Raw genomic sequence first — 27,326 nt, forward strand, 5'->3', positions numbered from 1 at the left:
AGCCAAATGCTTTCTTTATTCCTGCCTTTCCGTGTGCACTTCTTCTTCTGCGTTGCAGTGTGCTTTCGCCAGTCGGGCTGGTATTTCTAGCAGCGTGTAATTCTCCCCAGCTGCAGTTTTGTCACGCCACAGGTAGAACGATCTTGCTGCACAGACTAGCTGTCAACATTCAGACTAAATGACTCAATAAAATGAAACATCAGATTTAAAAATAGCTTTGCAGCGAGGACAACTGAATCATAAGCTGCTCGATTTGGCAGACAGTGTTTCTTCTGGTGTTTGCAGATTGCACACGGCCTCTATCAGCGGGCACCATGTTGCTGGTGCAACTGAACAGAGGGGCGTTATTAATAATTAGCCGTGATTTGATACACGTGAGGAATGCAGGGATGTTTGAGGACCAACGTGAGGGGTGATGTGTGAGAACGTCTGGGTTTCAGTCTGACGTCATGGTCAACAATGACGTCCGACTCACTCTGAAGTTATGTGTTACACCCTCCACAGAGCGAGAAACAACAACCACCACTCCTTCGACACACCTGATAGAAAACTGAGCAGTGGATGCAGTTTGCTGAGAGAGTCCCTGGAGACCCCTGAGCTTCCTGATTTAACTCAGTGGGTTGTGATCAGGCCTGTATGTAGCTGCAGGACAACACTGCCATAAAAAAGAAAAAAACATCTCAGTCAGGTCTGCTGGAGCAGAGAAACATCTTAAGAATGTAGGTTAGAAGTTTCCCAGGTTCAGGAACACATTTGAGGAAACGTGATCAGTTATAAGCAACAGGTTCATTAGAATGAGTTTAAACTTTAAAAACTTTAAAAGAAACTTCTAATCCAATAAGTCACACAGAGTCAATTGAAGTTTAATTGCTATAGCAACGGTTTATGTTTGTTTTAGTGCATATTTACCCAAGCAGGGGGCTCACACTGCATCTGATCCAGCTCTGGTGTGGTCGACGGGTCTTTTCAGAACTTGAAAAGTGTGAGAGTCACTCACGCTGCATCCAGTCCAGTCCGGCTTCTCTAGTGGTCTATATCCGTTTTATTGGCTTCAAATTTTTGCCGGACACCGACTTTTGTTAAGTTGGGGCTATTACCTATCTTAACTGGAAATCATGCCAGCAAATGTAAAGTTTTTCTGGTCTATTTTTCAAAATGAAACCTATTTTCCACTGTCCTCGCTGTTTTCACCGTCTTTCTCACAACCGAGTCATCTGCCATCGCTAGACCGCTCCAGCATCCAGACCGGATGCAGTGTGAGGCCGGGGTCAGTGATGCTTTTGAACATGGACTTTCAGGCTGTTTTGCTGTATTCTTTGACACTCTAAGTTTTTTGCTTTTCAAAAAAGACAAGTTTTATTCCCAAATAGTTGTCACCTTTTCATTCTGTTTTCCTGTAAATCTGAGTTCAGTTGGAGGTGGGAATCTTGAGGATCCTCACAATGTGATTCAATTATGATTCAGGAAGCAACAACTTGATTATGAAAGGTTTATCAATGCATTTTTGCAGAAAAGTTTCTCTTTAGTACAAGACAGTAGACCAATATCACTCACTTTTCTCCACCAAAGTGCATTTTTAGGCAAAGATGAGATCGATATAATTTTTAACTTTTATTGAGAACATAAAAATTCTGACATGAAAAATATTTTGTGTAATAATCAAAAATCTTTCACAGCATCAAAAGGGTAAAATGTTTCCTAAACTCAACAATTTTAAATAAGATAATGGTATCATTAGACCAGCTTTAATGAAAGGCTCTTTAGCTCACATCGAACTCCATAAATAGTGACCAGCTAGCCACACATTGTGATTTCACAATTTGTTGTGTTCCTATATATTTGACATAACTTCCACACCTTTTATCCAGGTGACCCTCGACACTCTGAAACCCAAAATGCTTCCAGACGGTCACTGTAGGTGAAGTCATTTCATGTTTAGTTCTGCTTGTTACTTTTACTTTAAATCATATACATTTTTGATTATTTAAAATTCATGAAGCGATTCAGAATTGTTAATGGATCATAATTAATGCATCTAAAAATAGATATTTCAACCTTGTAATTTATTTTAAAATGCTCAGTCTGCCACCTCTGATGCTCTAAAGCATCTGGTGTCCTTTTGTATGCAAATGTGAAGAACTGAGAAGGTTAAAGCAAAGACTTCAGTGCTCAAATGAGCCAGTGATGATAGGAACCCATTTATTATTTTTATTTTTAATCTTAAGTCTGTAAATCTTGTTCTGCGTTGAATGGTCTCCTCTTGAAAAGGTCAAATGGATGAATCGTGACTGAGCGATAACATATCGGATGATCATTAGTGTGATTCTGACCGTTCATTCACAGAGCGGCGGTCGATGCTTCAGCATCAGCTGTTTCTGACGCACGGGGATGTCACCCTGAAACGGAAGCGGAACAGCCTCTGAATTCAGGCATCATTTGTCAGCACCACACCCTGCTCAAAAATGCAAAATATTTCAGCATGATCCATGTGACAATAGAGATGACGAAAAATGTAAAAAAGGAGAATGCAACAGAAATGACCTTCTTTCACTAAAGGGATGAAGAAAAAGCGTCATTTTTAGAGAGGGAGTGTTAATAAAGTGATTGCATCCTCACGTGGAGGTCAAAGTGACTCTGCTGCCACCAACTAACAGCAGGAAGTTTACAGCAGACATGTTCAGACTTGCTGGGAGGACACGCCTCCCCCTTCCCTGAATTTGGTGGCAGACAGGCACGCCAGACTTCCCTGAGCTCCGTCAGCCTTCGCGGCTGTAAGGCCCTCTACTGTGTCTACATCAAATGAACTCTGACCTTTTGTGGCGATTAAAATCCTTTATTTTAGTGTTAGTGTTCTTTGTTTACCCTTTTCCTTCTCTTCTTTCTGCGGCTTGAATAACGCTCCATCCTGCTCGATTTCTTTTATGAACCGAAGAATGCATTTCGTTTTAAGACAGGATGCGTGGAAGACGATAAATTCCCTTTATTTGAAAAGATTAATCTCTGAGAACAAAGCTTTGAGGAGAGAGCTGAAAGCAGGCGAGCACCTGCACTGCTGTGGGATTCATCCTGGTGGTGCTTCAGTTCTTTATTTCAGATAAATAAATATGAACTACTGGCTTCCAAAGAAAAATGTGGATTATCCCATAACCAACCAGATGTGCAGCTGACTGACTGCTTCTTTATATGCTGTTTTAGGAGTGAACAGCTTGCTGAGTATTTGGCTTTAGTCGAGCTTTCTTCAGGGGAATACTGTGTTTTTTTTTTTTTGTTTTTTTTTTTCGGTGAGGAAATGCCTCTGCTCAGGCTGGGTGAATTTCAAATGCACACAGAAGCATACAGGACGTGCGTCTTCATATCCCACAGATGCACATCTCACAGTTGAGTTGCTGCGTGAGAATCATTTCAGGAGGTTTCGTCCAATCAAAGCAGGCCTGGTGTTTCCGTGTACAGTGAGTGTGTGCTTTACTGTGCGCACATGTGTTTTGTGTTTAGAAGTGTAGAAAATGAAGCAAAGACACCAGTTTTTAGTTGATTTTACTCAACTTTTTGTTCAAGTTCAATCAATAATGAGGCATAATGCATTTGGTCATGACCTCATGAGTGAAATAACTGCTTTTTTAATTTAATTTCTCTTCTCCATAGCACCCCTGCTTATATCAGTCTAATAACCTCCAGATTACATCTTCATTTTTACAGTGTTTTTTTTTTTTTTTTTTCCTGCCCCGACAATGACATAATAGCATGATTAATGTCCCTGAGTGTTTCTCCGTGAAACCTGGGCTTTGCCGTCACCATTGTTCATGTCATTGTGTTTTGGTTTTGGACTTCTTATGAAGTCATTGTCCTCTGCCTGAAATTCTTGATGATCCTCCCTTATACGGTGACAAATATGCACAGCATGTCATTCAGAACTTCAGAGCAGGTTTGGCACTCCCACCTGCAAATAGCTGTGAAACCTGACTTCCCAGGAACTTTTTATGGAATCCAGCACGGCTGTTTCGCTCAAGCTCTTAAGACGAGAAGACCGTAAGAAGTGAATGATTCCTTGTAGAGGCTTCACCATACAGAATGTTTCCAGAATTTCTGCCAGACATGAGTGGATAACCGTAATGGCTCAACCTTTACCCGTGTTTTTCCATATGGTAATAAGCAGAACAAACAGCATTCCGTGTGACTTCTATGTCCGAAAGTAAAAAGAGAAAGCAAAACGAATTAGCCGAAACACTTGCAGAAGTCAAAATCATGACTAATTCCTTTGGTAAAACGAGTTTTTTAAGCCAGTAGGCGGCTCGTTTAAGTTGTGGAGAATTTTGCTAAACAACCTCACTTAAATTGACATGAAAATACCAACAGAAAATATCGTTAAGTGTAAAGGTATATGTGAAATAAATTGAAATCGATTTGAAATAGTTAAATAGAATTGATAAACAGGAAGTGTTTAAAAAAGGAGTTGGTTGAAGAAAAATCTTATTTATTTCTACTCTATATTTCATGCATACATTTTTACATATTAAATGTATAATAATTAGGGGTGTCGAGAAAAATTAATTTGGAAATATATTTTATATTAATAATATATTTTTACAGTAGAATATTCAGTAGTATTTTCTAAGCCATATTCCTATAAATAGTGAGATATTGCTCTGGTAATGTCTTTGGATTTATCATGATACGTATTGTGATATATATCATATTGCCAGACTATGCCAACACACGCCCCTAATAAACAATTATCAAAAAATAAAGTCCTTGATATTGATTCTTTTCATTTTTATTTTTGATGTATTGTTTGAATACAACTCTGTGCACTTGAATTTATTTTTGTTATTAATGTGTCATAAAAATCAATAAAAATAGATTAAAAAATACAAAAGCTAAAAAAACGATAAACATCTGTACATCCGTAGGACTAGTTACTTAATTTAACTCGCATTTTATTTTTATTTATTTTTATTTTTGTTGATTTTTGATTTGATTATTCTTTAATTCCAGTTTGTTACAAGATATGTATTACTTATGTTCTTGTTTCAACATTTAAGAATTTCAAAAGTTAAGAATAATCGTGACTTTTACTTAGAATTGTGTTATGTTTCCTGTATTGTATTTTTATAATGTTATATGTTTTAATACTATATTCTTCAAAAAAAGAAAAAAAAAAGAATTCAAGAAAATGAAAAAAATATCAGGAAGTCATGATTGTTCAGTGTTACATTAGGCTTCTCACTTTTCTATTTTTTCTGATTTTATGATGATTTAATTTTTTTTTTTTTTAGCTTTTTTACTCTTTTTGATACTTTCCTCCATTCTGTTCCACATCCTCACCCCAAAGTTATAAATACACCTTTTTATTACTTTAACCAGCAAACCCTCATCACCAAACCATAAGGCTACCTCTGGCCCTGATGTGATACAAGCCAGGAGTTTCAGTGAATGCATGGATATTTAATTTGATTAACTTATGGCTCAAATTTCACAAGAGTTTTTGTTCAAAAAGCCTTTTTTATGTCATTTTTGAAAACTTTGTCGCAGAACTTTTCCGAACGTCTGTAATTTTTCTGATTTGCTCCTTCTTACAGTAAGAAGGGGTAAGTGATTGTTTTCAAAGAGAAGAATGTGTTTGTCCAGTGCGGAGTGCGAGTAAGCGTAATGATAAAGACAGGATGTCACGCAGAGCTGATACTGTGGGACTTCAGACTGCAGCCGAGTCGCCTCCCTCTCAGATGGCTGTGAGGTGCTGTCATTTCCCACCACAGCGGTACAGTGAGATCAGTACAAAACATCCCAATAATATTTTCTAGAGAAAAGTCTAAAATAAAGCACATTATTTATGGATTCAAAATCATGTTTTTGTTTATTATTTGGATTCTGTCAAAACTTTTCTTTGAGATTCCTTCTGTTCATTTGTGAACTTTTAGTCCAGGTTGAATAAATACATTAAGATGAACAGATGGTAAATGTTATTAAAGGTTATTTTTCTGTTTTATTTTGTTTTTTTTCTTTTTATAAATTCTCAATAAAAAAATAAGAGTTTTTTTTCTTATACTTCGCCACTGCTGTACATTTCATTTGGAATTCAGCTTCAGTGTTAACGTGAATGAGATCAAAGTGACTTTTCCAGATTTAATCTCGGCTTTGACTGAATAGAAACCGAGGACAGATGCTGCCTTCCTCATTAACGCAGCTGAAGACTGTCTGTCTGCCGTTTCAAAGAAACCTCCAGCATTCTTTGTGCTCTTAGCTAACAAAAGCATCCGTGTGCCGGTCGAACGGGAAACTAGACATCAGTTATTTGTTTTTGAAATCAAACAGGTTCCTTGGTAAGCATTTGTCATGTGGTCGGCCCTGTATTTAAACTTCAAAAGTAAATGTGTTTACAGAGCAAAGGCGTTATCTTTTTTCATTTTTACGTTGACAACAATTCCACCTACATGTTTAAATGTGGGTGAAAATGCATGAAAAGGTTTCAACAAAAGGCTTTTTGCTGCTTTGATTATTTTAAGAGGTGATAAAATGACAAAATGTGCCTCCATAATAACTTCTAAAAGATCAAGTAGTAGATAAAAGAGGTGGCTTTTGTCAGGTCTCTAAAAAGCTACTCTATCTTAGCTTTGAGATGCACGTGGAGCAGCTGGTGGTAGATGATTGTGGACCTCTCCCTCACCCTATCTCATGCAACTCTGCGGAATCCCTCAGTGAGCGAGTGAACGAGTGAGTGAGCGAGCTTCATGGTGCGTGCATGTGTGTGCAGACGGCGCTGGGAAAGCTTCTGCAGTGAGCCGGGCCTGCAGGGAGCAATCATCGGAGTCATTTAACATGGCACAGTAAACCTGCAGCACTTACTGCAGCCACATAAAAGCGCTTGGCTGCAGGAGAAGTGAGAAGAAGGGAAATGTATCCAAGCAGAGGCAGAGATGCACAAAGAGTCCCTCCATCTCTAAAAACCCAAATTTATAATCATAAATAGTCAACTTTTTTTTATCGTTTTTTTTGTGTTTGGTTTTTAAAAACTTTATTGATTCCACCAAGAGGACAAAAGTGACACAGAATGTGATTTTAATACGTCTATTATATTTATGAATATGCAACTGTAAAGGACATATATATATATATATAATGAAAATTGAGCTTAAAATAGTATAATAATATCTGAGTATTTCTGTATTCAAATCAAATTTAATCAAGAGCAGACAAAAAAATAGATTGATCTCCATTTTTGTTGCACCTGTAATGTTAAGTTGGGAATGTGAGGCGCTGTAAGCTAGAGTGTATGGATGATGGGAAATGGGGGCGGGCTTACTCTGTGCCAACACTCCTCCCAACAACTCAGACATAAGTTTCTAAAGAACTCCTGCCACTCTGCAGAAACTGTCCTAGAAAACGACAGATTTTTCTTTTTTTAACTTTTGGCTAAAAACAATATAATCTAAATTTAAAGACCACTGGAAAGGCTTTTAAAATAGATGCTGTAATGGATAAAAATGGGATACATAACTGGACTTTAATACCTGCAGCAGTTATATAAAATATTTATTATATTTTTATCCATTTGTTCCAATAAATAGCCCCCAGAAGAAAATGTTCCCGTTTTTTTTCTTATTTTATCTCGTCACAATATTCATATCCTGACTTTAAATACGGTCACGCACTAATCTGATTACTGTCTGTCATCCTGGGGGCTGGCCTCAGCAGCATGTATGTTATGTAACGCCGCCCTCCTGTCTTTTCTGTGTCATCTTCTGCTCTCCCTGCATGTTTATGCTGATGATGTGTCAAAACACTGCAGCTTTCCTCGCTCTCAAGACCAGCATCTTTGGCCTGTCTCCTTCACAAAAACACCAAAGTGTGCTTTGGAGCATCAAATATTCAGGTCTGAGAGAATGACCCTCCTCGTTCAGTTTGACTAGAACCTCTTGAGAGCAAGGTCTGGTTGGTTACTAAGCAGTGGGGCAATTAGGAGAAGACATTTTAGGGCACTTTAGTCTATTTTACTTATACAGAAGTTAACTTGTAGGAACTTAGAAGGAGGAAATATTTATGACCACTGAGCTCCTCTCAGTGGAAGGACCAGAGCTGCTGTGTGATTTACCGTTTAAATTGCTCTGGATCTGGTTAGTGTAACTATAAGTCCAGATGTGATATGTTAAACTCTGACATGCTGTTATTTTTATTTCCCCCTCAACTACTATATTATAATTAAATCCCAGTGTACCTGATTTGTCACTTTTCATCAGCTTCAGACTTCTTGCAGAAACTTCTGCATCGTGAAGCTTTCCAAATATTTGTTTTTGGCCACATTCTGTACTATAGCAGGGGTGTCAAATGGTTTAATCCAGCCTTTACGAAGAGAAAAAATTATAAGGGGTTAAAAAAGCAACTTTTTAGCCCATTCCTGTGGCGGGTTATGGCTATGTAAAGAAATGACCGCAATGCGCTATTCCGCCACTAGGGGAAGCAAAGGAAACACAAGACCGGCATAACAAGAGATCAAGAAATAATTATAATAGACGATGTAAAAATAAAGATTAGGCTACTGGGTTATTTGAGGCATTTTTTCCAAGTGAGAATAAACAAAGCTACAGATAACAAGTTGACCATAGGTTTCTATGCTATTATGTTACTGATCCGGCCCACTTGAGATCAGACGGGTTGACTGTGGCCCCTGAACCAAAATTAATTTGACACCCCTGCCTTATAGGATTCATATTCCTAAAAGGAAAATTAAGATTAAAGTTATGACAGTATTTTATTTAATTCAAAATGGTATAAATCAATAGCAGACAAAAAAACACTGTTGAAAATGTTGTAGGTGTGACAAAAAACCTACTACAAGCAACACACTCCCTTCTCCACTCCATTCAGATGCATCCTTGAAGACAACTATCCACGAACGTCTTTGTTTTCCTCATCCGAGGTGGCATCTGACTCAAAACTGTACAGCTGGAGAGCTCCATTTTTGTTGCTCCGCTGATATTAAGTTGGGGTTGTGAGAGCGTAAACAGATGGATGTTGGGAAGTAGGGGCGGACTTACTCTGGCCACCAACAACTTTGAAGCCAATTTCTGATGAACCTCTTGCTGATCTGCAAAAAAAATATGTCCTAGAAATCGACATAAGTTTTTTTTTATCAATTTTTTTTTTTTTAATTTGACTAAAAACGCCATAATCGTAGTTAAAAGACCACTGGGAATGCTTTGAAAATGGATTAAAAGATGATCGAAGTGAAACTTTAGGTATGCCCCAATCCCAACTGTTCAGTGTTGAATGGAGATGTCCTCTGGCAGTCCTCCCTTGCATCTTTGGCACACGATTTTCCAGCAGTCAATCTGGACAGGTATTGACTAAATAATTGAACCAGAGGAGCTCATAGTTGGCTGAGCTCAGCTGGAATTAGGAGACTTCCACACCAGAGCTCAGTGAAGCAGCAAAGTACCAGAGTAAATAAGTGAATGTGGACAAAGAATAAACACACACTGTCTCGGTAATCCCGTTCTGCCTGTATTATGTGGCCAAAGTAACATTTTCTCGTTGTTTTCTTCCACAGTCTTCATCTGCAGCTTTATGGTGGCAGCTCCCATCTTTGGTTACCTGGGCGACCGCTTCAACAGAAAGGTCATCCTGAGCTGTGGCATTTTCTTCTGGTCCATTATCACTCTGTCGAGCTCATTCATCAGCAAAGAGGTACGGCACGGAACCTGCAGAGCACTGGCACCACAAAAATGTGGGCTTTTCCATTAGTTTCTGTCTGGCAGGCTCATTAGCCTGCTATGATCTGGACATGCTTGACGTTAAAGCAAGTGAAATGAAATGACATGCTTGTTAAGGCAAACGCCCACTTTGTAGACATTCTTTACGTCTCCCTCCACCTCCTGCTCTCCTTCTGGCTGCAAGCCAATCAACTAATGAACTCCCATTCCTCACAGATGTCTCAATTAAAGAAGTTACAAGATAAGCTCGTGTTGTCTTACTGCCGTGAAATGAGAATTTAGATTTGATATCGCGGAAAGGCTCCAGCAAGCTGTAAAGTGTTGGCTGCATTAATGGCGTGATTGCTTGCAGTGATAATGTGGGGGAGGGGTTCTCCTACTGACTCTAGACATCAAATTACAATAAAAGACTCCAGTCATGTGCATTTAAGGTGGGGGGACCCACTGACTGTTCATGAGAACTGGGTAGAGAGACTTGTGCTTCAGACAAAATAAAGTCCGTCCATCCACAATCCCGGACCGGGTTGTGGGGGCAGCAGTCTAAGCAAAGATGCCCAGACTTCCCTCTCCTGGCCACTTCTCCAGCTTTTCTGGGGGGACCCCGAAGCTTTCCCAAGCTAACCAAGAGACGAAGTCTCTCCAGCGTGTCCTGGGTCTTCCCCAGGGCCTCCACCCAGTGGGACATGCCCGGAACACCTCCTAAAGAAGGCATCCAGGAGGCATCTGAATAAAATGCCCGAGCCACCTTAACTGGTTCCTCTCAATGTGGAGGAGAAGTGGCTCTACACCGAGCTTCTCACCCTATCCCTAAGTTAGTGCCCAGCCACCTTCTGGAAGAATTCCATTTCAGACACTTGTATTCAGGATCTTGTTCTTTCAGTCAAGACCCAAAACTCTTGATCACAGGTGAGACTTGGAACAAAGATTGACCGGGAAATTTAGAGCTTTGCTTTCTGGCTCAGCTCTCTCTTCACCACAATGGACCAGTACAATGACCGCATAACCCTCGTGCTCTCTTATGGGGTCCAGATCACCCCACCCTTACATTGAGTAGTTGGCCCTTCCATGACAAAGGTGGACAAGGTGTACAAGACTTCATGTTTGTCATTGGACAACAGTAAAGATTGATCATTGAAAAAAAAGTTAAGCGCATTGCCTTGTGGGGTCCAGATGACCCCACTTTTAATGTAGACAAGCCGGCGCTGTCAATCTCTCACCTGATCTTCCCTCACTCGTGAACAAGACCCCAAGATATTTAAACTCCTCCATCTGAGGCAGGAGCACTCTATCCACCCAGAGAGGACAAACCACCTTTCTCCGGTCGAGAACCATGGCCTCAGACTTAGCGGTGCTGACCCTCATGAGTCTCTGATGTTGTTCAAGGGCCGGGCCAAATGTGGACCCTTGCTCTACGGGCCTGGACAGCCCAAAAACCTATATGTGGCTAAGGCTTTAGCACTGAATGGTTTTAGTTGGTCAGAGCCAACATTTCTATGTTAATCAGTCTCACCAATCAAATGTGGGCTTGTTAGCAGACCACACCCCTACCACTTAAGAGCAGGCTTGGTTGAAGTATATGAGAACGCATACTTTTGTTGAAGGTATCGGTTTATAACTTGCAAGAAAGAAAAAAACTAGGTTATGTGACCCAGCAGCTATTTTGTGTTTGGAGTGCAAAGGGGGAGGAGTCTCTCAGTCTAGTTCTCATATACAGTCAGTGGGGAGACCCTGTCCTACAGAGCTCATGCACAAATCTATCTGTGACACAACCAGGCAGCTCCTCCTGTGCCCGTTCAGATTTATGCAGCACATGTCTGCAGAGCAGCTTCACAGGGCCAGCACTTCTTGTGTGCGTACGGCGGTTTGCTGCAATGGCTCTGTGGAGAATATGGATGGCAGAGACACCTCAAAGTTATTGATGGTCTCTGGAGGGAATCGTCTGCTGGAAGAGCAGGTTGTAGCCCCCTGCCCTGAGCAAGAGGCGCAATTCCAGCTGCTTATGGATAAGATGAACTTCAGGGCCTCTCTGACAAACGCCACAAAGAATGGCTGCGTTTGATGAACGACATGGGGAACGTTCCTCAGGACCTGCTGTCCTCTTCTCAACACTTCAATGCCACCCTGAAGGCGTGCAGCGCTGCCAGTCCCAGTCAAAAAAGCCAGGAGTAGTTAGCCATCATGTAGCCACACTACATCACTGTCGCCATGAAAAGCAGCAAGTCCTTCAGTGAAATGTTAATGACCACTTACAAGTGACTCCTATCATTATGCATTGAAGACACTGAGGGGCATTTGGGATTTTTAAGCAGAATCCAGATATTATGTAACTCAGTGTTTAACTGCACGCTATTTCCTGAATCGCCACCACAAATTGACGTCATAAAAGATTCTGTTTTTGGCCATTTGAAAAAATTGAAGGGCTGTCGGCGGCCTGATGACCCCAGTGGCGAGCAAAACAACTAAATGCCTTGTAGCGCCGCAGACTACTCCTCTTTGCCAACATGGGTGTATTTCTGTGCTTCCGCTTAGTTAATCTTTTCATTTAGTGAAATGTATGATCATATTTTAGAGTGGAATGGTTTGAAAACTTCAAACATTTTTACCACTCAAACAGGTAAAATGATGGCTAGTCCAATTCCACAAACGAGTACTGTAATAGTCATGATGTTTTTTCAGATTAATCGACTAATCGGATTGTAAACTGGAAATAAAACACACATCTTAACCATCATTTGCTTAAACTTTAAGTGTTCAAGCTATGCAGCTAAAAATAAAGACAATACAGACGATAGTTATTGAACCTTTAATGCACGTGTCAAAGTCTGGCCTTGTTTGCTCAAAAAATGTTTATCTTGTTTGGTCCACGACTAAACAAAATAAGGTTTTTTTTTTTTCTTTTTTTTTTTTTGGCCCCCTATGCAATTGAGTTCAACACCCCTGACTTGATAAATCATGCAGGTAATGTCCTTCATTTGTTTCTGGCATTAAAACAAGACTTAAATCGAATGAGGTAGACATCTAAAACAAGACGTTGGCGTGTTTTGGGACCCTAGAACTTCCTGTCACATCAGTACCGACCCGACCTATCACAACTGTGACAACTATCACAACTGCGCCTGTGTGTCAGAGATGATGGCAAATGCGGGATTAGAAAACACACAGAAGTCTTGAGATTTAACAAAAAAAATGACTTGTCAAGTATTAATTGTTGACATAGTCGTGACTAATTGACTAATCGTGGCGGCCCTAGTCCAACGACGGGGCGGAAACTGTAGAGATGAAATGGCGACTTGTGAGGAAGATCCACTAACTGTGAATGGAAACTAATAAAGACATCAGAGTTGAATCAATTGAGGGTTTTAATGAATGAGAGGAAACAAGTAAGCAGCTGCATCATTCACTTTTGACTTGTGGAGGGGAATTTTTTCCTTTTTTGCACTTCTAAACTCAGATAAATGTAAAATCGTTTATGAGTGGCTAGCAAAAGTTAAAAAATTACAACCTACTGTCGCAAAGGCTTTGATTAAAGTTAAAACGTGGTTTGAAACGACTTGTAAAGTGTAGCTTTTTGTCAAATTTCTTCTGGTCTTTGATCTTTTATTTTTTAACCCCAAATTTATGGTACTTTTTTGGTTTTGTGCCCGAGCGTTTTTTTGACTCTTTATTTTGGGATTCCTACAGTGTTTTTAGCAGCTCTAATGATAGCCTAGGGTTGACCACACACAAAAACAAAGCTGCCATCAGGATCCAACCTCACGGCAGACCAAGAGGAGAGAAAATCTGAGAAGATAAAAAACTCAAAAACAAGATAAAAAATAAAAAAAAAGAGTCAAAAACAACATTAAGGTAACTTTCCATTATTTTATTTTCTGATCGACACGAGTGAATGTCATCCGTTTCAGGGTTAGGGTTTCGTGCGTGTCTTTTTACAGTCTTCGGAGAATGACCTCATGACACAGTGTCCCACATTCACCAGCACAGGCCTGAGGTGACAGTTTCTGCTCAGCACTGACGGGACTGTTTAAGCTCCACTTCTGTTTCCCGACTCCCCTTTTCACACAGAGTAACTTTATCTCCCTCTCACACGCCCCTGACTCACTCCGAGAGCTCGCCGTGTGCCTGCATAGGTCAAAAAAACTTGAATCTCCTTTCAAGTAAACAGAAGCTGATAAGTGTTTTCCTGACGTCGTGCGGTTTCATACCCAGATTTGATTTCCAGACTTGCAACTTTTTTTACATATTTTTTTTCTTTTTCCCGTTGGACAAACTGATCTTTTTGTAGCTGGTTAGCAATTTGCAACATTTCACTTTGTGGGGATTTCTTGCAGCTTTACAGGCAGACACAGAGAACATGTGGTAAACTGGTTGCCATAGAAACAGTTGATTATCCAGCAGCCTACATAGGCACCTGCTGCATCCTCCTGTTAACAGCTTTAACGTTAACACCACTGTCTTTTTAACTATTTTGAAATGTCTACCATTGAAATTACTTAGTACTGATGCACATTAGTGCGAATATAATCTGTTTTGGCTCCAAAATTACCTTAATTTATCATGAAAGTAAAAACATTGTTGATTTTTTTTTTCATAGCTGGAAATGAATTCAAGTAAACAATTTATGTTTTTAATTTTGGAATACTTTAGTAAATATGTTTGAAACCAAGCTGATTTTTCCCACTGTCCTTGAACTACCTTTTTCTTATTGTCTGTTTTTCTTGTGTGTTCTTCCTCTGTGCAGTACTACTGGCTCTTTGTGCTCTCCCGAGGCCTGGTGGGGATCGGAGAGTCCAGCTACTCCTCCATCTCCCCAACCATCATAGGAGATCTGTTCACCAATAACAAGCGCACCATGATGCTGTCTGTCTTCTACCTGGCCATTCCTCTGGGCAGGTAAGAATCTGGAACATATTTTAATTCATTTTCTAATACCCAATGATGTCAGCAAATGGATGTTATTTTAATCTGAATTTTTTATGAGTGTTGGAAAGAAAGGTTACACGAAAAAGCACAATAAAACATTACAAATTTCTGATAAAAAAAAAAATCTAAGTAAATTAATGCACAATAATTATTATCAATGGAAAATTAGTAAAATGATTTTTCACTGATTTGAAAGCTAAAATAAAATAAAATCTAAATCCTTTAGTCGTATGCAGAAAATATTCCTGTTTGGGATTCGGGTTGTGAGGGTCTACGAGTGGTAGGGGTGTATTAAACTCAACCTTCCAGCCTTTTCAGCTCATTCAATCAGAAAAAGCCCCCAGGGGGGGAGAAAGGGGGGCAAAGAAAATAATAATAAAAGATGAATGATGCTGCAGTGGATCCGTGGGGAGAGTCACTCGAGGTGCACGCCGTGCTTGACAGAAGATGCTTCACTGTTTGCTCTCTCCATCACCCATTTTAGGGGATGGAGGGAAAGAAATCTGCTGCCGTCTCCAACTCTGTAAATATTTGCATCATCTCAAAGGACGGCTCTATGAAAACGAGTCAAATATTTCTGAAATCCAGGACAAATTTGATTTTTTCAATAGTAAAGAAGTTCCCTGTAGCAAAAGAAAATGTGTATTTTATTTCATTTTTATTTAAAAAAATACAATTCTCATTTTGGTTCTCAACACCACAGATTGTCTAAGATTTCAGCAAGATTTTAAATGACTCCAATACGTTTTTTTATTAAAAATTCACGATTAATAGTTTTTTGTGGTATCCACTTTGAAACGTTAAATTTTACTGTTTACAGGGCCGGCCCTGGTCAGAGGTGACCTAGGCAGCCGCCATCTGTTGGAGGGGATGCCAAATTGCAATGTTTTTTTTCTTCTTCTTTTTTTTTTTTACAAATAGACACCACTCATTTCGTGTAAAATTAAAAAAAATAGTAATAACTGAAAACATAAAAAGAATAATGCAAAAGTTTAAAATAATAACTTTGCCCTTTTATTAATTTCCTGGCGCAGCCGCTGTCAAATCACCAAAAACAGCCTATCACACTAAAAACATAAATTTTTGCAAAATTGTACTTTTTTTTATTTTTGAAAGACGTAAAATAATGCTTACTCTATGCAAACTAATTAATTTGTATAGTTTTAAAAACAGTTTTAAATGAGTTCTTGTGAAATGCCCTCCAGAGATGGTTGGACCCTCAGAGTGTTTCGACTCGCCGTCTCATTCGGAGCTCTGTGAACTTTCCAGCTAAACAATAGAAGGTGAAAGAGCGAAGCCCTGAAAGTGGAAGTCAAACATCCTTGCCAGCCTCTCGATTGTTTGTCCTCACTGAGGTTGTTATGACCAGCTCCAGGAAGTGACACTAGGAATAAGACGGGGTCCGCATGTAGTGCGCTCTGCTGCTGCCGTCCCACAGGTTTAAACAACAGGTTTTGTGCTAAACAAGTTGCTTGTGTGCGTTTGTGTTTTTATTTCTTGTCTGTTATTATTATTCACGTTCATTGATTTACTGTAACTTTTCAACCGTTGACACGATCAGCGTAATTTCAGTAGATGCTGAAGAAGAAAAACGGCGTGAAACTTTGTCAATAGTTTTTATTTGGACAACCAATAATTGTAATTGTGCTGTAAGCTTTAGGGTTGATTAATGAATGAGTGTGAGGCTGTGTGTCTAATGTACTATCTTTGTGTTTCTCTGCAGCGGCTTGGGTTACATCCTTGGAGCTGGTGCCAAAGATGCTGCCGGAGATTGGCATTGGGCTTTGAGGGTAAGATTATCATCATCACCACCCTGTTTGTTTAGGGGGCAAATCAGGGCTTAAAGGCAGTTGTGTGGGCTGAATAACTGTCCGAACACTGACAGATTCCCATTGACTACCCATACGTCACTACCGAATCCAAGTCCCTGACTGGTGAAAGTTCAACAGGTTTAGCTTTCAAATAATGCAGTTTATTTATTTATTTTTTTATTTTTTTTACGTGAGCCCAAAAACGGACTTAAAAATATGCATAGTGACATGTGAAAACAGGGGTTTTGAATCCTGAAATGTGCATGCATACAAGTTTGCGTGGACTTTTCATGAAAGTGAGGCCGGTGTGAACGCAGTGTAATGCTGCACTCACACCGGACAGATGAGATCTGGGGTTCTGTTTTGGGATTTTCTGCGTTGGGTGTAGCGCGATTTCAGCAGCAGACGCTGGGTCGCAGTGGAAGGCGGAGCTTCAGGAATCGAGTCGTTTTACTTCCGGGTATGAAAAAACTCACGAAAAATAATTAATATTTCATAAATAATTTGTTTTTCAGTGTTCCAAAGGTAATATATGGCAAATATAAGAAAAATATGTTACAGCCCCTTTAACTCGCGTGCTCTCTTATGGGGTCCAGATGACCCCCACCCTTAAATTGATGTGTGATCCCTCCCATGGTAAAGGTGGATGTATTTTTTTTTTTTTGTCTACCACGGACACCAAGTTCAGCGCGCTCTCTTGTGGGGTCCAGATGACTCCACTTTTAGTGTAAACATGCCAAGGATAGTATAAGAGTTACCCCGCTGGGGCCATGGGGTTGCTAGAGACTGTCCCGGTTACTGTAAGGCGAAGACGGGAGACACCCAGGACCGGTTGCTAGCCTTTCACAGAGCCCATAGAGTTGAAGCGAAAGAGCCTGCTATGCTAGCTAGCTGCACGGTAGACAATGTAGCAAGCAACATGGCGCCCAGCATAGCTCTGCCATACCCTGAGTGACGGCGCTCACCATGTCGGCCTGCCAGGCAAACAGAGAGCCACTGAGGGCTTATGATCCATGGGATTATGATGTTTTTCTTATTTTAATTGAGAAAATAATAATGATATCCTCCAGTTTTATTTGTAGTTTTCTACTTTCGAGTATATGCTCAAACTGGGCCACAGACAGACGGAAGTAACACTCTGGTGAACCCAGACTCAGTGATGTGCTTGCGGCGCCTCTGTAGAGCTCTCCAGAACATATAAACCCAAGCTACTCGCTCAACATCATCTATGATTTCCATGATGTGGCAACAAATGAAATCCAAAAAAACTTGGCGGTTGCTCCACAGCCGGGCGTCAAAGTGTTAGGGAAGGCGTCAAGCAGTGAATCTGACAAGTAAAGCGCGTCCAGTGTGAATGCAGCTTAACAAAGGACTCGGACCAAGACCAAACCGAAACTATGACAAGCTCTTGAGAAACTGTCTAAAACAGACACGGTCTGCAAACAAGTCAACCTGCAGTTCAGTATGAGTTAGTCACCAAAAAAACTGTTGGTCTCAGCCCTCATTTATATTTTATCAGAGGGATTGTCTGTAATCTCTGTAGCTTTTTGGGTTGTGGGGTGATTCGTGGTCTAATGGGGAACAATGGGACCTTTAAGACAGGAAGAGGCCTGATCATTTAGGGATGTAAAAAGATGACTGTGTATTGAACATGATATTCTGCAGATAAGATAAAGCAACAGAAGAGGGATCCTTCCTGCAAGTATTAGTCTCACCCATGCTGGAAGCATTTTGGATTATCAGAAAAATATTCTTGGAAATATTTGGAGAGATTTGCTGGTTTATGCAATTACCCAAGAGCGTGCACCTGGATCTCCTCTGTTTAAAGGGTAACTCGTGCTCTGAAATGTGCTGATAATGTGTTCCCAAAAGAACAGACTCTTTTTGCAGTGGTGAGAAAGAGACTGCTGTTAAATTAGGAGCATAAATCATTGTTGTTTTCACCTTGAATACACTGAGTAACCTGCACTATGAGACACACCAATCTCATAACGGAGAACGCCAATGAGAGGATGAACAGAACCGTGACGACAAATTTCAAATCTGTGACCTTTTATGAACATTTAAAGGAGTTAAACCTTCTCAGAAAGTCCAGGACATGAAAAATCGCTGGTCAGGAAGTCCACCCTGCAGGTCCTGGTGGAGCCTTAAAAGAACAAACAAAGGGGCGGCGGCGGCGGCGGTGGCGGTTGTTCCAAAGCAGTCACAATGGCATTCCAATAAAACAATTTCCACGCCAATTAATCACCGGTGTGGCACGCAGGGGAAAGCAAATACTAAAACTTGAAACAGGATCCTATTGTAGCGACTCTTCCGCTTGTTTTTGCCCAACATGTTCCAGCCACCTTCCTGGGAATATCAGGGGAGCCAAATAACAGGAGAGATACCGGGAATCAAGAAGGTTAATTCGCTTGATTGTCTACCCGCTTTACAGGAAATGTGTACTAGGCCCCATGGGAGCTGAGGTCAGAGGTCACCGACTCCCAGTGTCTCTTTGAGAAGAGAGCTCAACGCGCTCGTATATTATCCTTTATAGTGAGGAGAGCTCTGGTTCAGCTGGAAGCACATTAGGGATGCGGTGAAGCTGCTCCGTTCATTAGGAAAAGACAAAAGAACTGAAAAGGTTTAATTTCCCACTAGAGACCACATTACACACTGAAAGGAGGAAGACGCCCAAACAAAAACACACTCACGTGTTCCTATCTTATAGTGCTATGTATGTAAACGGACCCTCTGGAGCCGTGATTTATGATTCATCTTCTGCAGTGTGTCATTTGGTCGAAACTCTGCCGCCCCATCATCACAAAGACTCCTTCATCTAACCGCATCCGGACAGAACTCCACTGGTTCAGAACACTCTATGGGTGGATTCAGACTGGACACATTTGGTCCGCTAAAAGGGAACCAGAGTATGTTTCTCTCGATAATCTGGAACAAAGTTTCAATCTGAATACATCCAGTTTGAATAGGCTCCGTGCTCAGAGTGGAACAACTGGACCAAAATGGCCACCGTAGCAGGGCATTATGGGATGTAAACAGAGAGCCACGGACAAACCTGGAACAGCAACTCACTGAAGTTTTGTTGGATAAATGCCGACTCATTAAAACTACTTTTAACATGGTTCACATTGATTCTTACAATGTTTTTCTGACAATTTAAATGTCATAGACCAGGTTTGGGCCTTTTTGGACCCCAAAACGTTGCTTGACAGAGGGACCAAAGCAAAAGCGCTTTAGTAATTCCACTCAAAAGAGAAAGAAAGAAATAACATGGAATATGGAGAAAAAACATACTTTAATTTTGATTGAAAATGAATAGATATATTTTAAAACCAAACATTTTAGAGGTTTAATTTCAAAATTGTGTTTTTTTTTTATTTTATTTTAGTGTCAATTGCATTGATGGATTGATGTCCCTAAAGGAAAACTCAGAGAGACTCTGCAAAATAACTTTCCTATTCAAATAAGATTACATTTTTTCTTCAAAACGGCAAACTTTTGTCAGTTTGTTTTCTCATCTTTACTGCTCTAAATTTCATTTCAAAGGTTCTTTCATGAGACTTTTTTTGCTGTTGTACGGAGTTTTTTATATTTGAACAAACCCTCTCCTGCTGCCATTTGTATGCCCCGCCCCTCCCAAAATACACACAGCACAAACCTGAGACCATAGGATCCATAAAGAGTGACATAAAAGCAACCCACTCACAAAGACATAAATGCTCTTTAGTTGTCTTGTTGTACCCACACCCACTCCTGAACACACTCAAAGGGAATGTTTGCATTTTCTGAAGGCTTGTACTGGACGTCATCCGTATCGGCAAACAGCTACGTCCCATTCAGGCTTCAGGTCCCCACAACGCTCCCACTGTGACGTACTGACAGCAGGTGAAGCTCACAGCTCTCTTTGAACTCGGTGTTTGACTGATTCCCTCGTCCTGTTAGGTGTCCCCCCCTCTGGGCATCACCGCGGGGGCTCTGATCCTGCTTTTTGTGCCCGAGCCCAAGAGAGGCAGCGCGGACCAGATGGGAGCGTGCCTCAGGACCAGAACCTCCTGGGTCTGCGACATGAAAGCCCTCGCCAAGAAGTAAGACCCGTGTTCCGCTCAAAACGTGTTCAGTCATCAGCACCACCATCACTTTAGTATATGATGGTGCGTTTAAATTAAACTCTACTGTCCTACACTCAGCATATTTTCTACCTTACAAATACCATATTTTTCATTTTCATCAGCTTCTGATTTTCAACCATTTGTGCTTATTTTTTTATTTACATCCTTCATCATCACAAACTATTTTAAAAAACACTAAAACACAAATTTTAAAGAAATAGGTCTTTAATTCTTTAAGTCTTTTAATCATAATTAATGTTTTCAATCAATTATGAGATCAAATACTTAAATAAAATTATTTTATTAGATTAAATAAACATGAAAATAAGTCATTTAATGTATTTAAGAATATAAAACTAAAGGTAAGGATAAAAAAAACAACCTTTGGCATTTTATCTGCCATCTATCTTCCTTTTTTAATCACATTAATACGCTAATATATATATATATATATGTATATATATATTTTAATCAAGCTTATTGGACTGGCTATATATTAGTGGTAATAAAACTGACCGTTTCAAATTAGCTAAAGATAAAAATAGCCCAAATAAAAGAAAATAGATTCTGCTACCAACAAATAATAAAACTGAGACGATATAAAAAGAGGTTTTAAAGGTCATTTTTTAGTTGTAAATGCCAGGAAACTCTTTCAGTAACTGATAAATCCCAGCATGTGTGGACTTCTGCAACAAAATGTCACAAACAGAGTTTTTTTTGGCACAAACTGATTTTTCCATCGTTCTAAAAAAACAAAACAAGAAGTCAGTTTTCCAGTAACACTTGCAGCACATTCGTCCATGTAGATTTTTTCAGGATTAAAACATGTGACTTTCATCCTCCAGGATTTCTGAACGTCATTTATGATGTGACTAAGCTGTCATTTGCACCACAACATTTACTGTTACACAACATTTCACTTGCAGTGACAGATAAAAAATATATATTTAGCCAAACATTTATCCTATGTCAAAAAAACTAAAGCCATAGATGTAAATAACAGAATTTAGATCAAAAGAAAAATATCAAATGTTGCAAGTGTTACACCCCTAAAAAGGGAAATAATGTAGAATAAACATAAAACACGATGTTGCATCAGTTAAGTCCAGTGTGATAATGGATGAATGGAAGCAACAAGTTTCCCCTGCGTGAACTCAGTAAAGATCAGTCGAAACACGATCAACAGATAAAACTCTCAAAACTGAATACTTGAAAGAAAGTTAAATAATTGTCATGTAACTATCAGGATTGAACACAATAATGTGTATGTTTGACATCAGGACCAGAGTTGTCGATCACAGATCAATGAATTATTAAATAATTTCCTCTTTCCTATTTAGGGACAGTTACTTTTTCCCAAACAATATGAAGCATATTGGAGCTTTTTGTCAATGATTTTCTGTCTTCCTTATGTTAAAACAGCTATGATAAGATCATAACGCACGCAGGTGATTTTCTATCCATTGTCTGTTGTTTATAACTCAGACAGGATTGCTCATCTGTTTTGTTGTTTTCCGTCAACAGTCGGAGCTACGTGTTCTCCTCCCTGGCTTCGGCATCAGTGTCATTTGCCACCGGCGCCTTTGGCATGTGGATTCCCATCTACCTGACCAGAGCGCAGGTGGTGCAGAAGACTGTGGACGACTGTACAACAGACGTTTGCAGCAGCACGGACAGGTGAATGCTTTGCTTTTTTCTTTTAAATGTGACTTTAAACGGCTTTCATATTTAAATGAAGGGATGGCGCTTTTCCTGCAGCTTCATCTTCGGGGCCATCACCTGTGTGACGGGGTTGTTGGGCGTGGTTATAGGAGCTGCCACCACCCGCTTCTGTCGACAGAGGACGGAACGAGCCGACCCGCTGGTGTGCGCCGTCAGCATGCTGGGCTCGGCCATCTTCATCTGCCTCATCTTCGTGGTGGCCAAGAAGAACATAGCTGGAGCATATGTAAGCTCCACTCTCTGCACTGTCATGCAGCACGTTCAGCAAAGGAGATTAGGATTTCTGCTGTTTGTTATCAGAAGTGATGTCAGTATGTGAACTCTATCTGAACAAAAATATACTTTTAAGCTCCAGGTGGGTTTAGGTGAAGCAGCAACAGGAAGCTATGCCAGTTACTGTCAGCTGCAGAGCAAAGGAAGACGTTACAAGTGTTACACTGGCAAGATAAAATAAAAAAAACTTCAGGATTGATAAGAAATAAAAGTGCAACTTCACAAACATGGTCTCCAAATAATGTCCAGGCTGCAAAAATGGGTAAACTAGGAATGGACACAAACATTATTAAGAAGAAAATCATCAGAAAAGTTTGTGTCCATAAAGAAAGTCATTGTTATTAACAAGATATATTATAATAATGTATCAAAATCTAAAAAAAAAATCCACACAAGCATTCGAAAAGGAAAAATAAGCTGAAAAAAAGCCAACATTACTTCACAGCCCAATTAAAAGTTGAGTTTCTTTGTATTTCCAAGAAAATTTTGGTATTTTTGAGTTTATATTTACATTGCTTGTAGTTAATTTTGAATGCAGACAAAAAAATGGAGTAATAAGTTAAATTACTAATTTTACAAAGAAAATTTGAACATAACGAGTACAATAATTATAAATCCTCAAATAATCTAAAACTAACACTTGAACACATGAATCTAAATTTTTGTTTCCAAAATAATGACACTGATTTTTAAAATAACATCCTTAAAATTGAGCCTTAAATTACAGTGCAATATGACTTTTTTGAGTTTTTATTTTGTCAAGGGTTTGAAACAAAATGATTTGGACTCATTTTAATGAAAAAAATCCTTATTTTAAGATCCTACTTTTTAATAAGACAAAACAATTTGACTGTCCTGATCTTGAGAAAAGCCTTCAAAGAAAAGTTAGAACAATGGTAAAATATCCTGAATGTCTTAAAAGGTGTAATATCTTTGCAAGTGTCAACTAGTTTGGAGTGCATGGCGTTGGAAGCAGCAAAAACAAGTTTATTTATCTTATCTTTGGCAAAGAAATAAGAACCAGTTAGTAAAAGAGAAGCGAACGGGGAAACCTGTTTCAGTGTGGAGAAATTTAACCACCAACTTTGTGGCTGATGTCTGCTACATGCAGCTTCATACACTTGCAGTCTGTTTGTTCATCTTTTAAGGTGATTCTACCTCAGTTGTGTCAGTCAGGTGTTTTGGGATTCCTTATTTTCACACACAAGTCAAAATTCAAACCCCAAGAAGAACATTCAGATTCAATAGTTCATGTTGTGAAATGAGTCACTCATAGAGTAATTACAGGATGGGTGATTTGAGATGATTCAGTAAATAAAGATTGATAAAGCGCTCCTTCATCAGCTTTTTGACAGCAGCCTGACTCGTCCAATTAGAGTGGAGGACTGAACATTTTATTATCAATTACGTGATTATACGTGTACCCAGCTCAATTTCAGACGGCTGTACTGAAGAAACCTTTCTGCTAATGGGCTTGTGCTGCTGTTTCTCTCCGTGTAAATCACAAAGGTGATTGTTTTTTGTTATACCAGCAAGCGAGATTTAAATTATGTTTGTAAACGAGAAACCTTAAAAACAGACTAAACAGTAGTTTCATTTGTTCCTCACCAGTGTGGTGTTTTATTCACCCTACATTGTAGAAGTTATGCTATGAGAGTTACTTGTGTTTGTGACAGATGTGTTACATTATGAGGCGTGACGTGTCTGCGGGAGCGGGCGCTGCTCTGGCGAGGCCGGTCGACCCCTCGCAGCTGCCGTCCCATCAGCACTCAGCTTATCTGAGGGAAAGGCTTCTCTCTTCGGAGAGGCAGCATGTCGGTCATGGTGTCTGGTTCGCGAGCTCTCAGATCAGACCTGTCTGCATCTCGCTGTCAGACCCAAACTGACGCTCTCTGTTCCTCACTGGAGGTCCGGCGTGCTGGCAGGGGGTGGGTTGTTCCCCCAGCAGCAAACGCACATCAATCGCTTGTGTTTAAACTGCTGTAGATGAAACCAGCCTGGACAGATCCACGAGATTCCACAGTAACTGCTGTATTTTCCACGCTACACATCTGATTATAAGTAGAACTGTCAATAAATGGTCTATTTTCAGATTTCTGTCTTATAAAAGAAGTAGCCAACTGAACTACAGTATTGGCACACAAAAGAGTCAGAGATGAGTCCATCAGTTAGACTTTTATCTGTGTTCCATCTACGTAAAAAAGTGAATACCGCTAAACAAACATTACTGTGGCTATGCTAACTCTCAACCTTGCTAGTAACACGTAAAAAGACCTGACTGATATCGCTAAAACAAACATTACTGTGACTATGCTAACTCCTTACCTTGTTAGCAACACCTAACAGCTGATACCCCTAAAACAAACATTTCTGTGTCTTTTCTAACTCCTAATCTTGATAGCACCACCTAAAACACGTATTGATACCGCTAAAAAAAACATTACAGTGACTGTGCTAACTCCCAACCTTGTTAGCAACACCCAAAAAGACAGACTGATCCCACTGCGAAAACAAACAGTGTGGCTATGCTAACCCCTAACCTTGTAACCATTAACCTTGCTAGTGACACATAAAAAACAGACTAATACAGCTAAAACAAACATTAATATATCGTACCTATACAAACTTCTAGCCTTGTTAGCAACACAAAAAAGCGGATGCATCTAAAATAAACATTACTGTGGCTAGGCTAACTCCTAACCTTGTTAGCAACATTTAAAACAAACACAATCCGACACTGCTACATATTAGCTGAATTAGCGTATTCTTAATAACACCCAAACTCACATAACAAATACAGACTGACATTTTGACAGAGTGCAGTTATCTCTCAAAATCGTTTTGACATCATTAAACACAACCAGAATTAATCCACATATAAGGCACTCTGGATTTTAAGGCACAGTGATATATTTTTTTGTTTTTTTAAATAAAGGCTTTTAGCCTTATACTGTTTAAAATACGGTTAATCTCTTTGTGGTCAAGTAGCTTTAACAGCTGCTCCCATGTGCATACAGGAGTGTTTACTGTGCTGCACCAAAGCACATAAATCCATGTTTTCTGCATTAAAGTATCCTTGACAGGAAGAAACAATTGTTTTCATGCCGTACCGGCTTTCAACTTGTGGGGCGCGTGCTCAGCTCAGTGGGACCAAAATGAAGGCCTGCACATCCACACATAACCCAGTCATGACATAATAACATGTTTTTGAACCTCTGCAACCAAAGCAGTTTTTCAGCACAGCATTCATAAAAATATCTCCAGCCTCCCTCTCTGGTCCCATGTCAGTGGAAACTTCTCTGCTCTGACCTCAAAGTGAAATACGCTTCTTTTTATTGTTTAGGTTTGCATCTTCATTGGAGAGACGCTGCTTTTTGTGAACTGGGCCATAACGGCGGACATTTTAATGGTAAGTTCAAAGAGTCTCTGTCTTTTTTTGTCAGGTAATATTTGGATATATTTCAGCTACATTTCAAACAGACCATAGCTCATGCTCACTGAAGCAGAGGGATGGAGGTGGTTTTGGTAAAAACTATTCACTTGGGTATTTGTGAATAGGTTGTAGGGGTGTTGCTTGGCCTTTGCTGGCATTTGCACTTTGACATTTAGTCCTGCCTCAGGCGACATGTTCCAACCAGCTGAGCTCAGAGGCCCTTAATGGATGAATCTTTTTTACACGGCTGAGTGACTCCTCTGTTTCTTCCCCTTAAACAATCTCATGTATTTTTCAACCGTCTGTCTGCAGTTTGTTGTCATTCCCACAAGAAGAGCAACGGCGGTCGCCTTTCAGAGCTTCATTTCTCATCTGCTGGGTGATGCAGGAAGTCCATACCTGATAGGACAGGTAAGACTCCCTCTGTGCTCTGGCTGCAAACACCTATCCCACTATGTACAATATATTTGGAACACCTCCCTGTGCAAAAAACATAGTCAGACGCCAGCCCAGCTCTCAATATAAGTAGGCCAATGCAAAGTGTGGCGCGGGGGGGGGCTTATAGCACAGGTCTCAGGAGGATGGTTGAACACTATTGTGATTCTGCCGCTCTCCACACTGTCAGTGGTGTTTCCTAATAAGGCCCATCGTACCCAGAGGGAGTAGAAGTTACTGCTTTTGATTGGTCGGGAGTTGGAATAGTGGTCCACACTGAAATGCTGTCAAGGTCACACCCCACTTTCACCCGACCCCTGCACCCCACCCTTTAAACAAAATCGAAAAAGGCCATAGAAGAAGCTCTAATAAAAAATGTTCTTGTTTGCCTTTGTGTGCGGATGTTCACACATGAACAATAAAAGACATGAAATATTAACGTCTCATGCTACGTTCACACCGGCATGTGACACACGTTCTTAAGCGTGCACTTAGTCTATTGTATTCACACCAAACAAGCAGGGCGGGGCTTCTTCTTCTTTTGTTTTTCTTCTGCTACTGTTAACTAGCGTATGTCCACCACCTACGAGGTTTGGTGCAAAATGTCAAATCTCGCAAATCTTACTTCAGGTTCTTTCTCTCACAGCTCTATTTTCAAAATATGAAAGACTTAGTGTCATAAAATTCCACTTGGGTACAAACAGCAATTATTAATTTCTCCCCCATGATCACTTTTCCAAAAGGTGGCATTCTATGAATTAAAAAGGGACACCATTCAAACGTCTTTACCAAATTTGAGTCTCCGATTGGTCAAAGTTTCACCCATTTTAACTTTTAACCCTCGTTCTGTATGTAGACCCTGAAAACTTTCAAAATAAAGGACTTAAAATTGTGTTTAGCTGTTAGTGCTGGAATTTTG

At 39.9% G+C, this 27,326-nt stretch overlaps 1 protein-coding gene across 9 annotated transcripts in view; it reads left to right on the plus strand.

Annotated features, from left to right (window-relative positions):
• spns2 (spinster homolog 2 (Drosophila)) overlaps positions 1-27,326 on the plus strand; it is a 77,319-nt gene that overhangs the window by 27,349 nt on the left and 22,644 nt on the right. For all 9 annotated transcript variants that reach the window (XM_024265685.2, XM_024265684.2, XM_024265686.2 and 6 more), the window contains exons 3-10: positions 9,542-9,678; positions 14,443-14,594; positions 16,348-16,414; positions 20,378-20,520; positions 22,069-22,221; positions 22,303-22,492; positions 25,883-25,948; positions 26,285-26,383. In XM_024265685.2, the coding sequence (XP_024121453.1) occupies positions 9,542-9,678; positions 14,443-14,594; positions 16,348-16,414; positions 20,378-20,520; positions 22,069-22,221; positions 22,303-22,492; positions 25,883-25,948; positions 26,285-26,383 (1,007 nt within the window). The remainder of the gene's footprint in view (positions 1-9,541; positions 9,679-14,442; positions 14,595-16,347; positions 16,415-20,377; positions 20,521-22,068; positions 22,222-22,302; positions 22,493-25,882; positions 25,949-26,284; positions 26,384-27,326) is intronic.

The sequence above is a fragment of the Oryzias melastigma genome, linkage group LG14, assembly GCF_002922805.2.
Source record: "Oryzias melastigma strain HK-1 linkage group LG14, ASM292280v2, whole genome shotgun sequence".
Taxonomy (NCBI): Eukaryota; Metazoa; Chordata; class Actinopteri; order Beloniformes; family Adrianichthyidae; genus Oryzias; species Oryzias melastigma.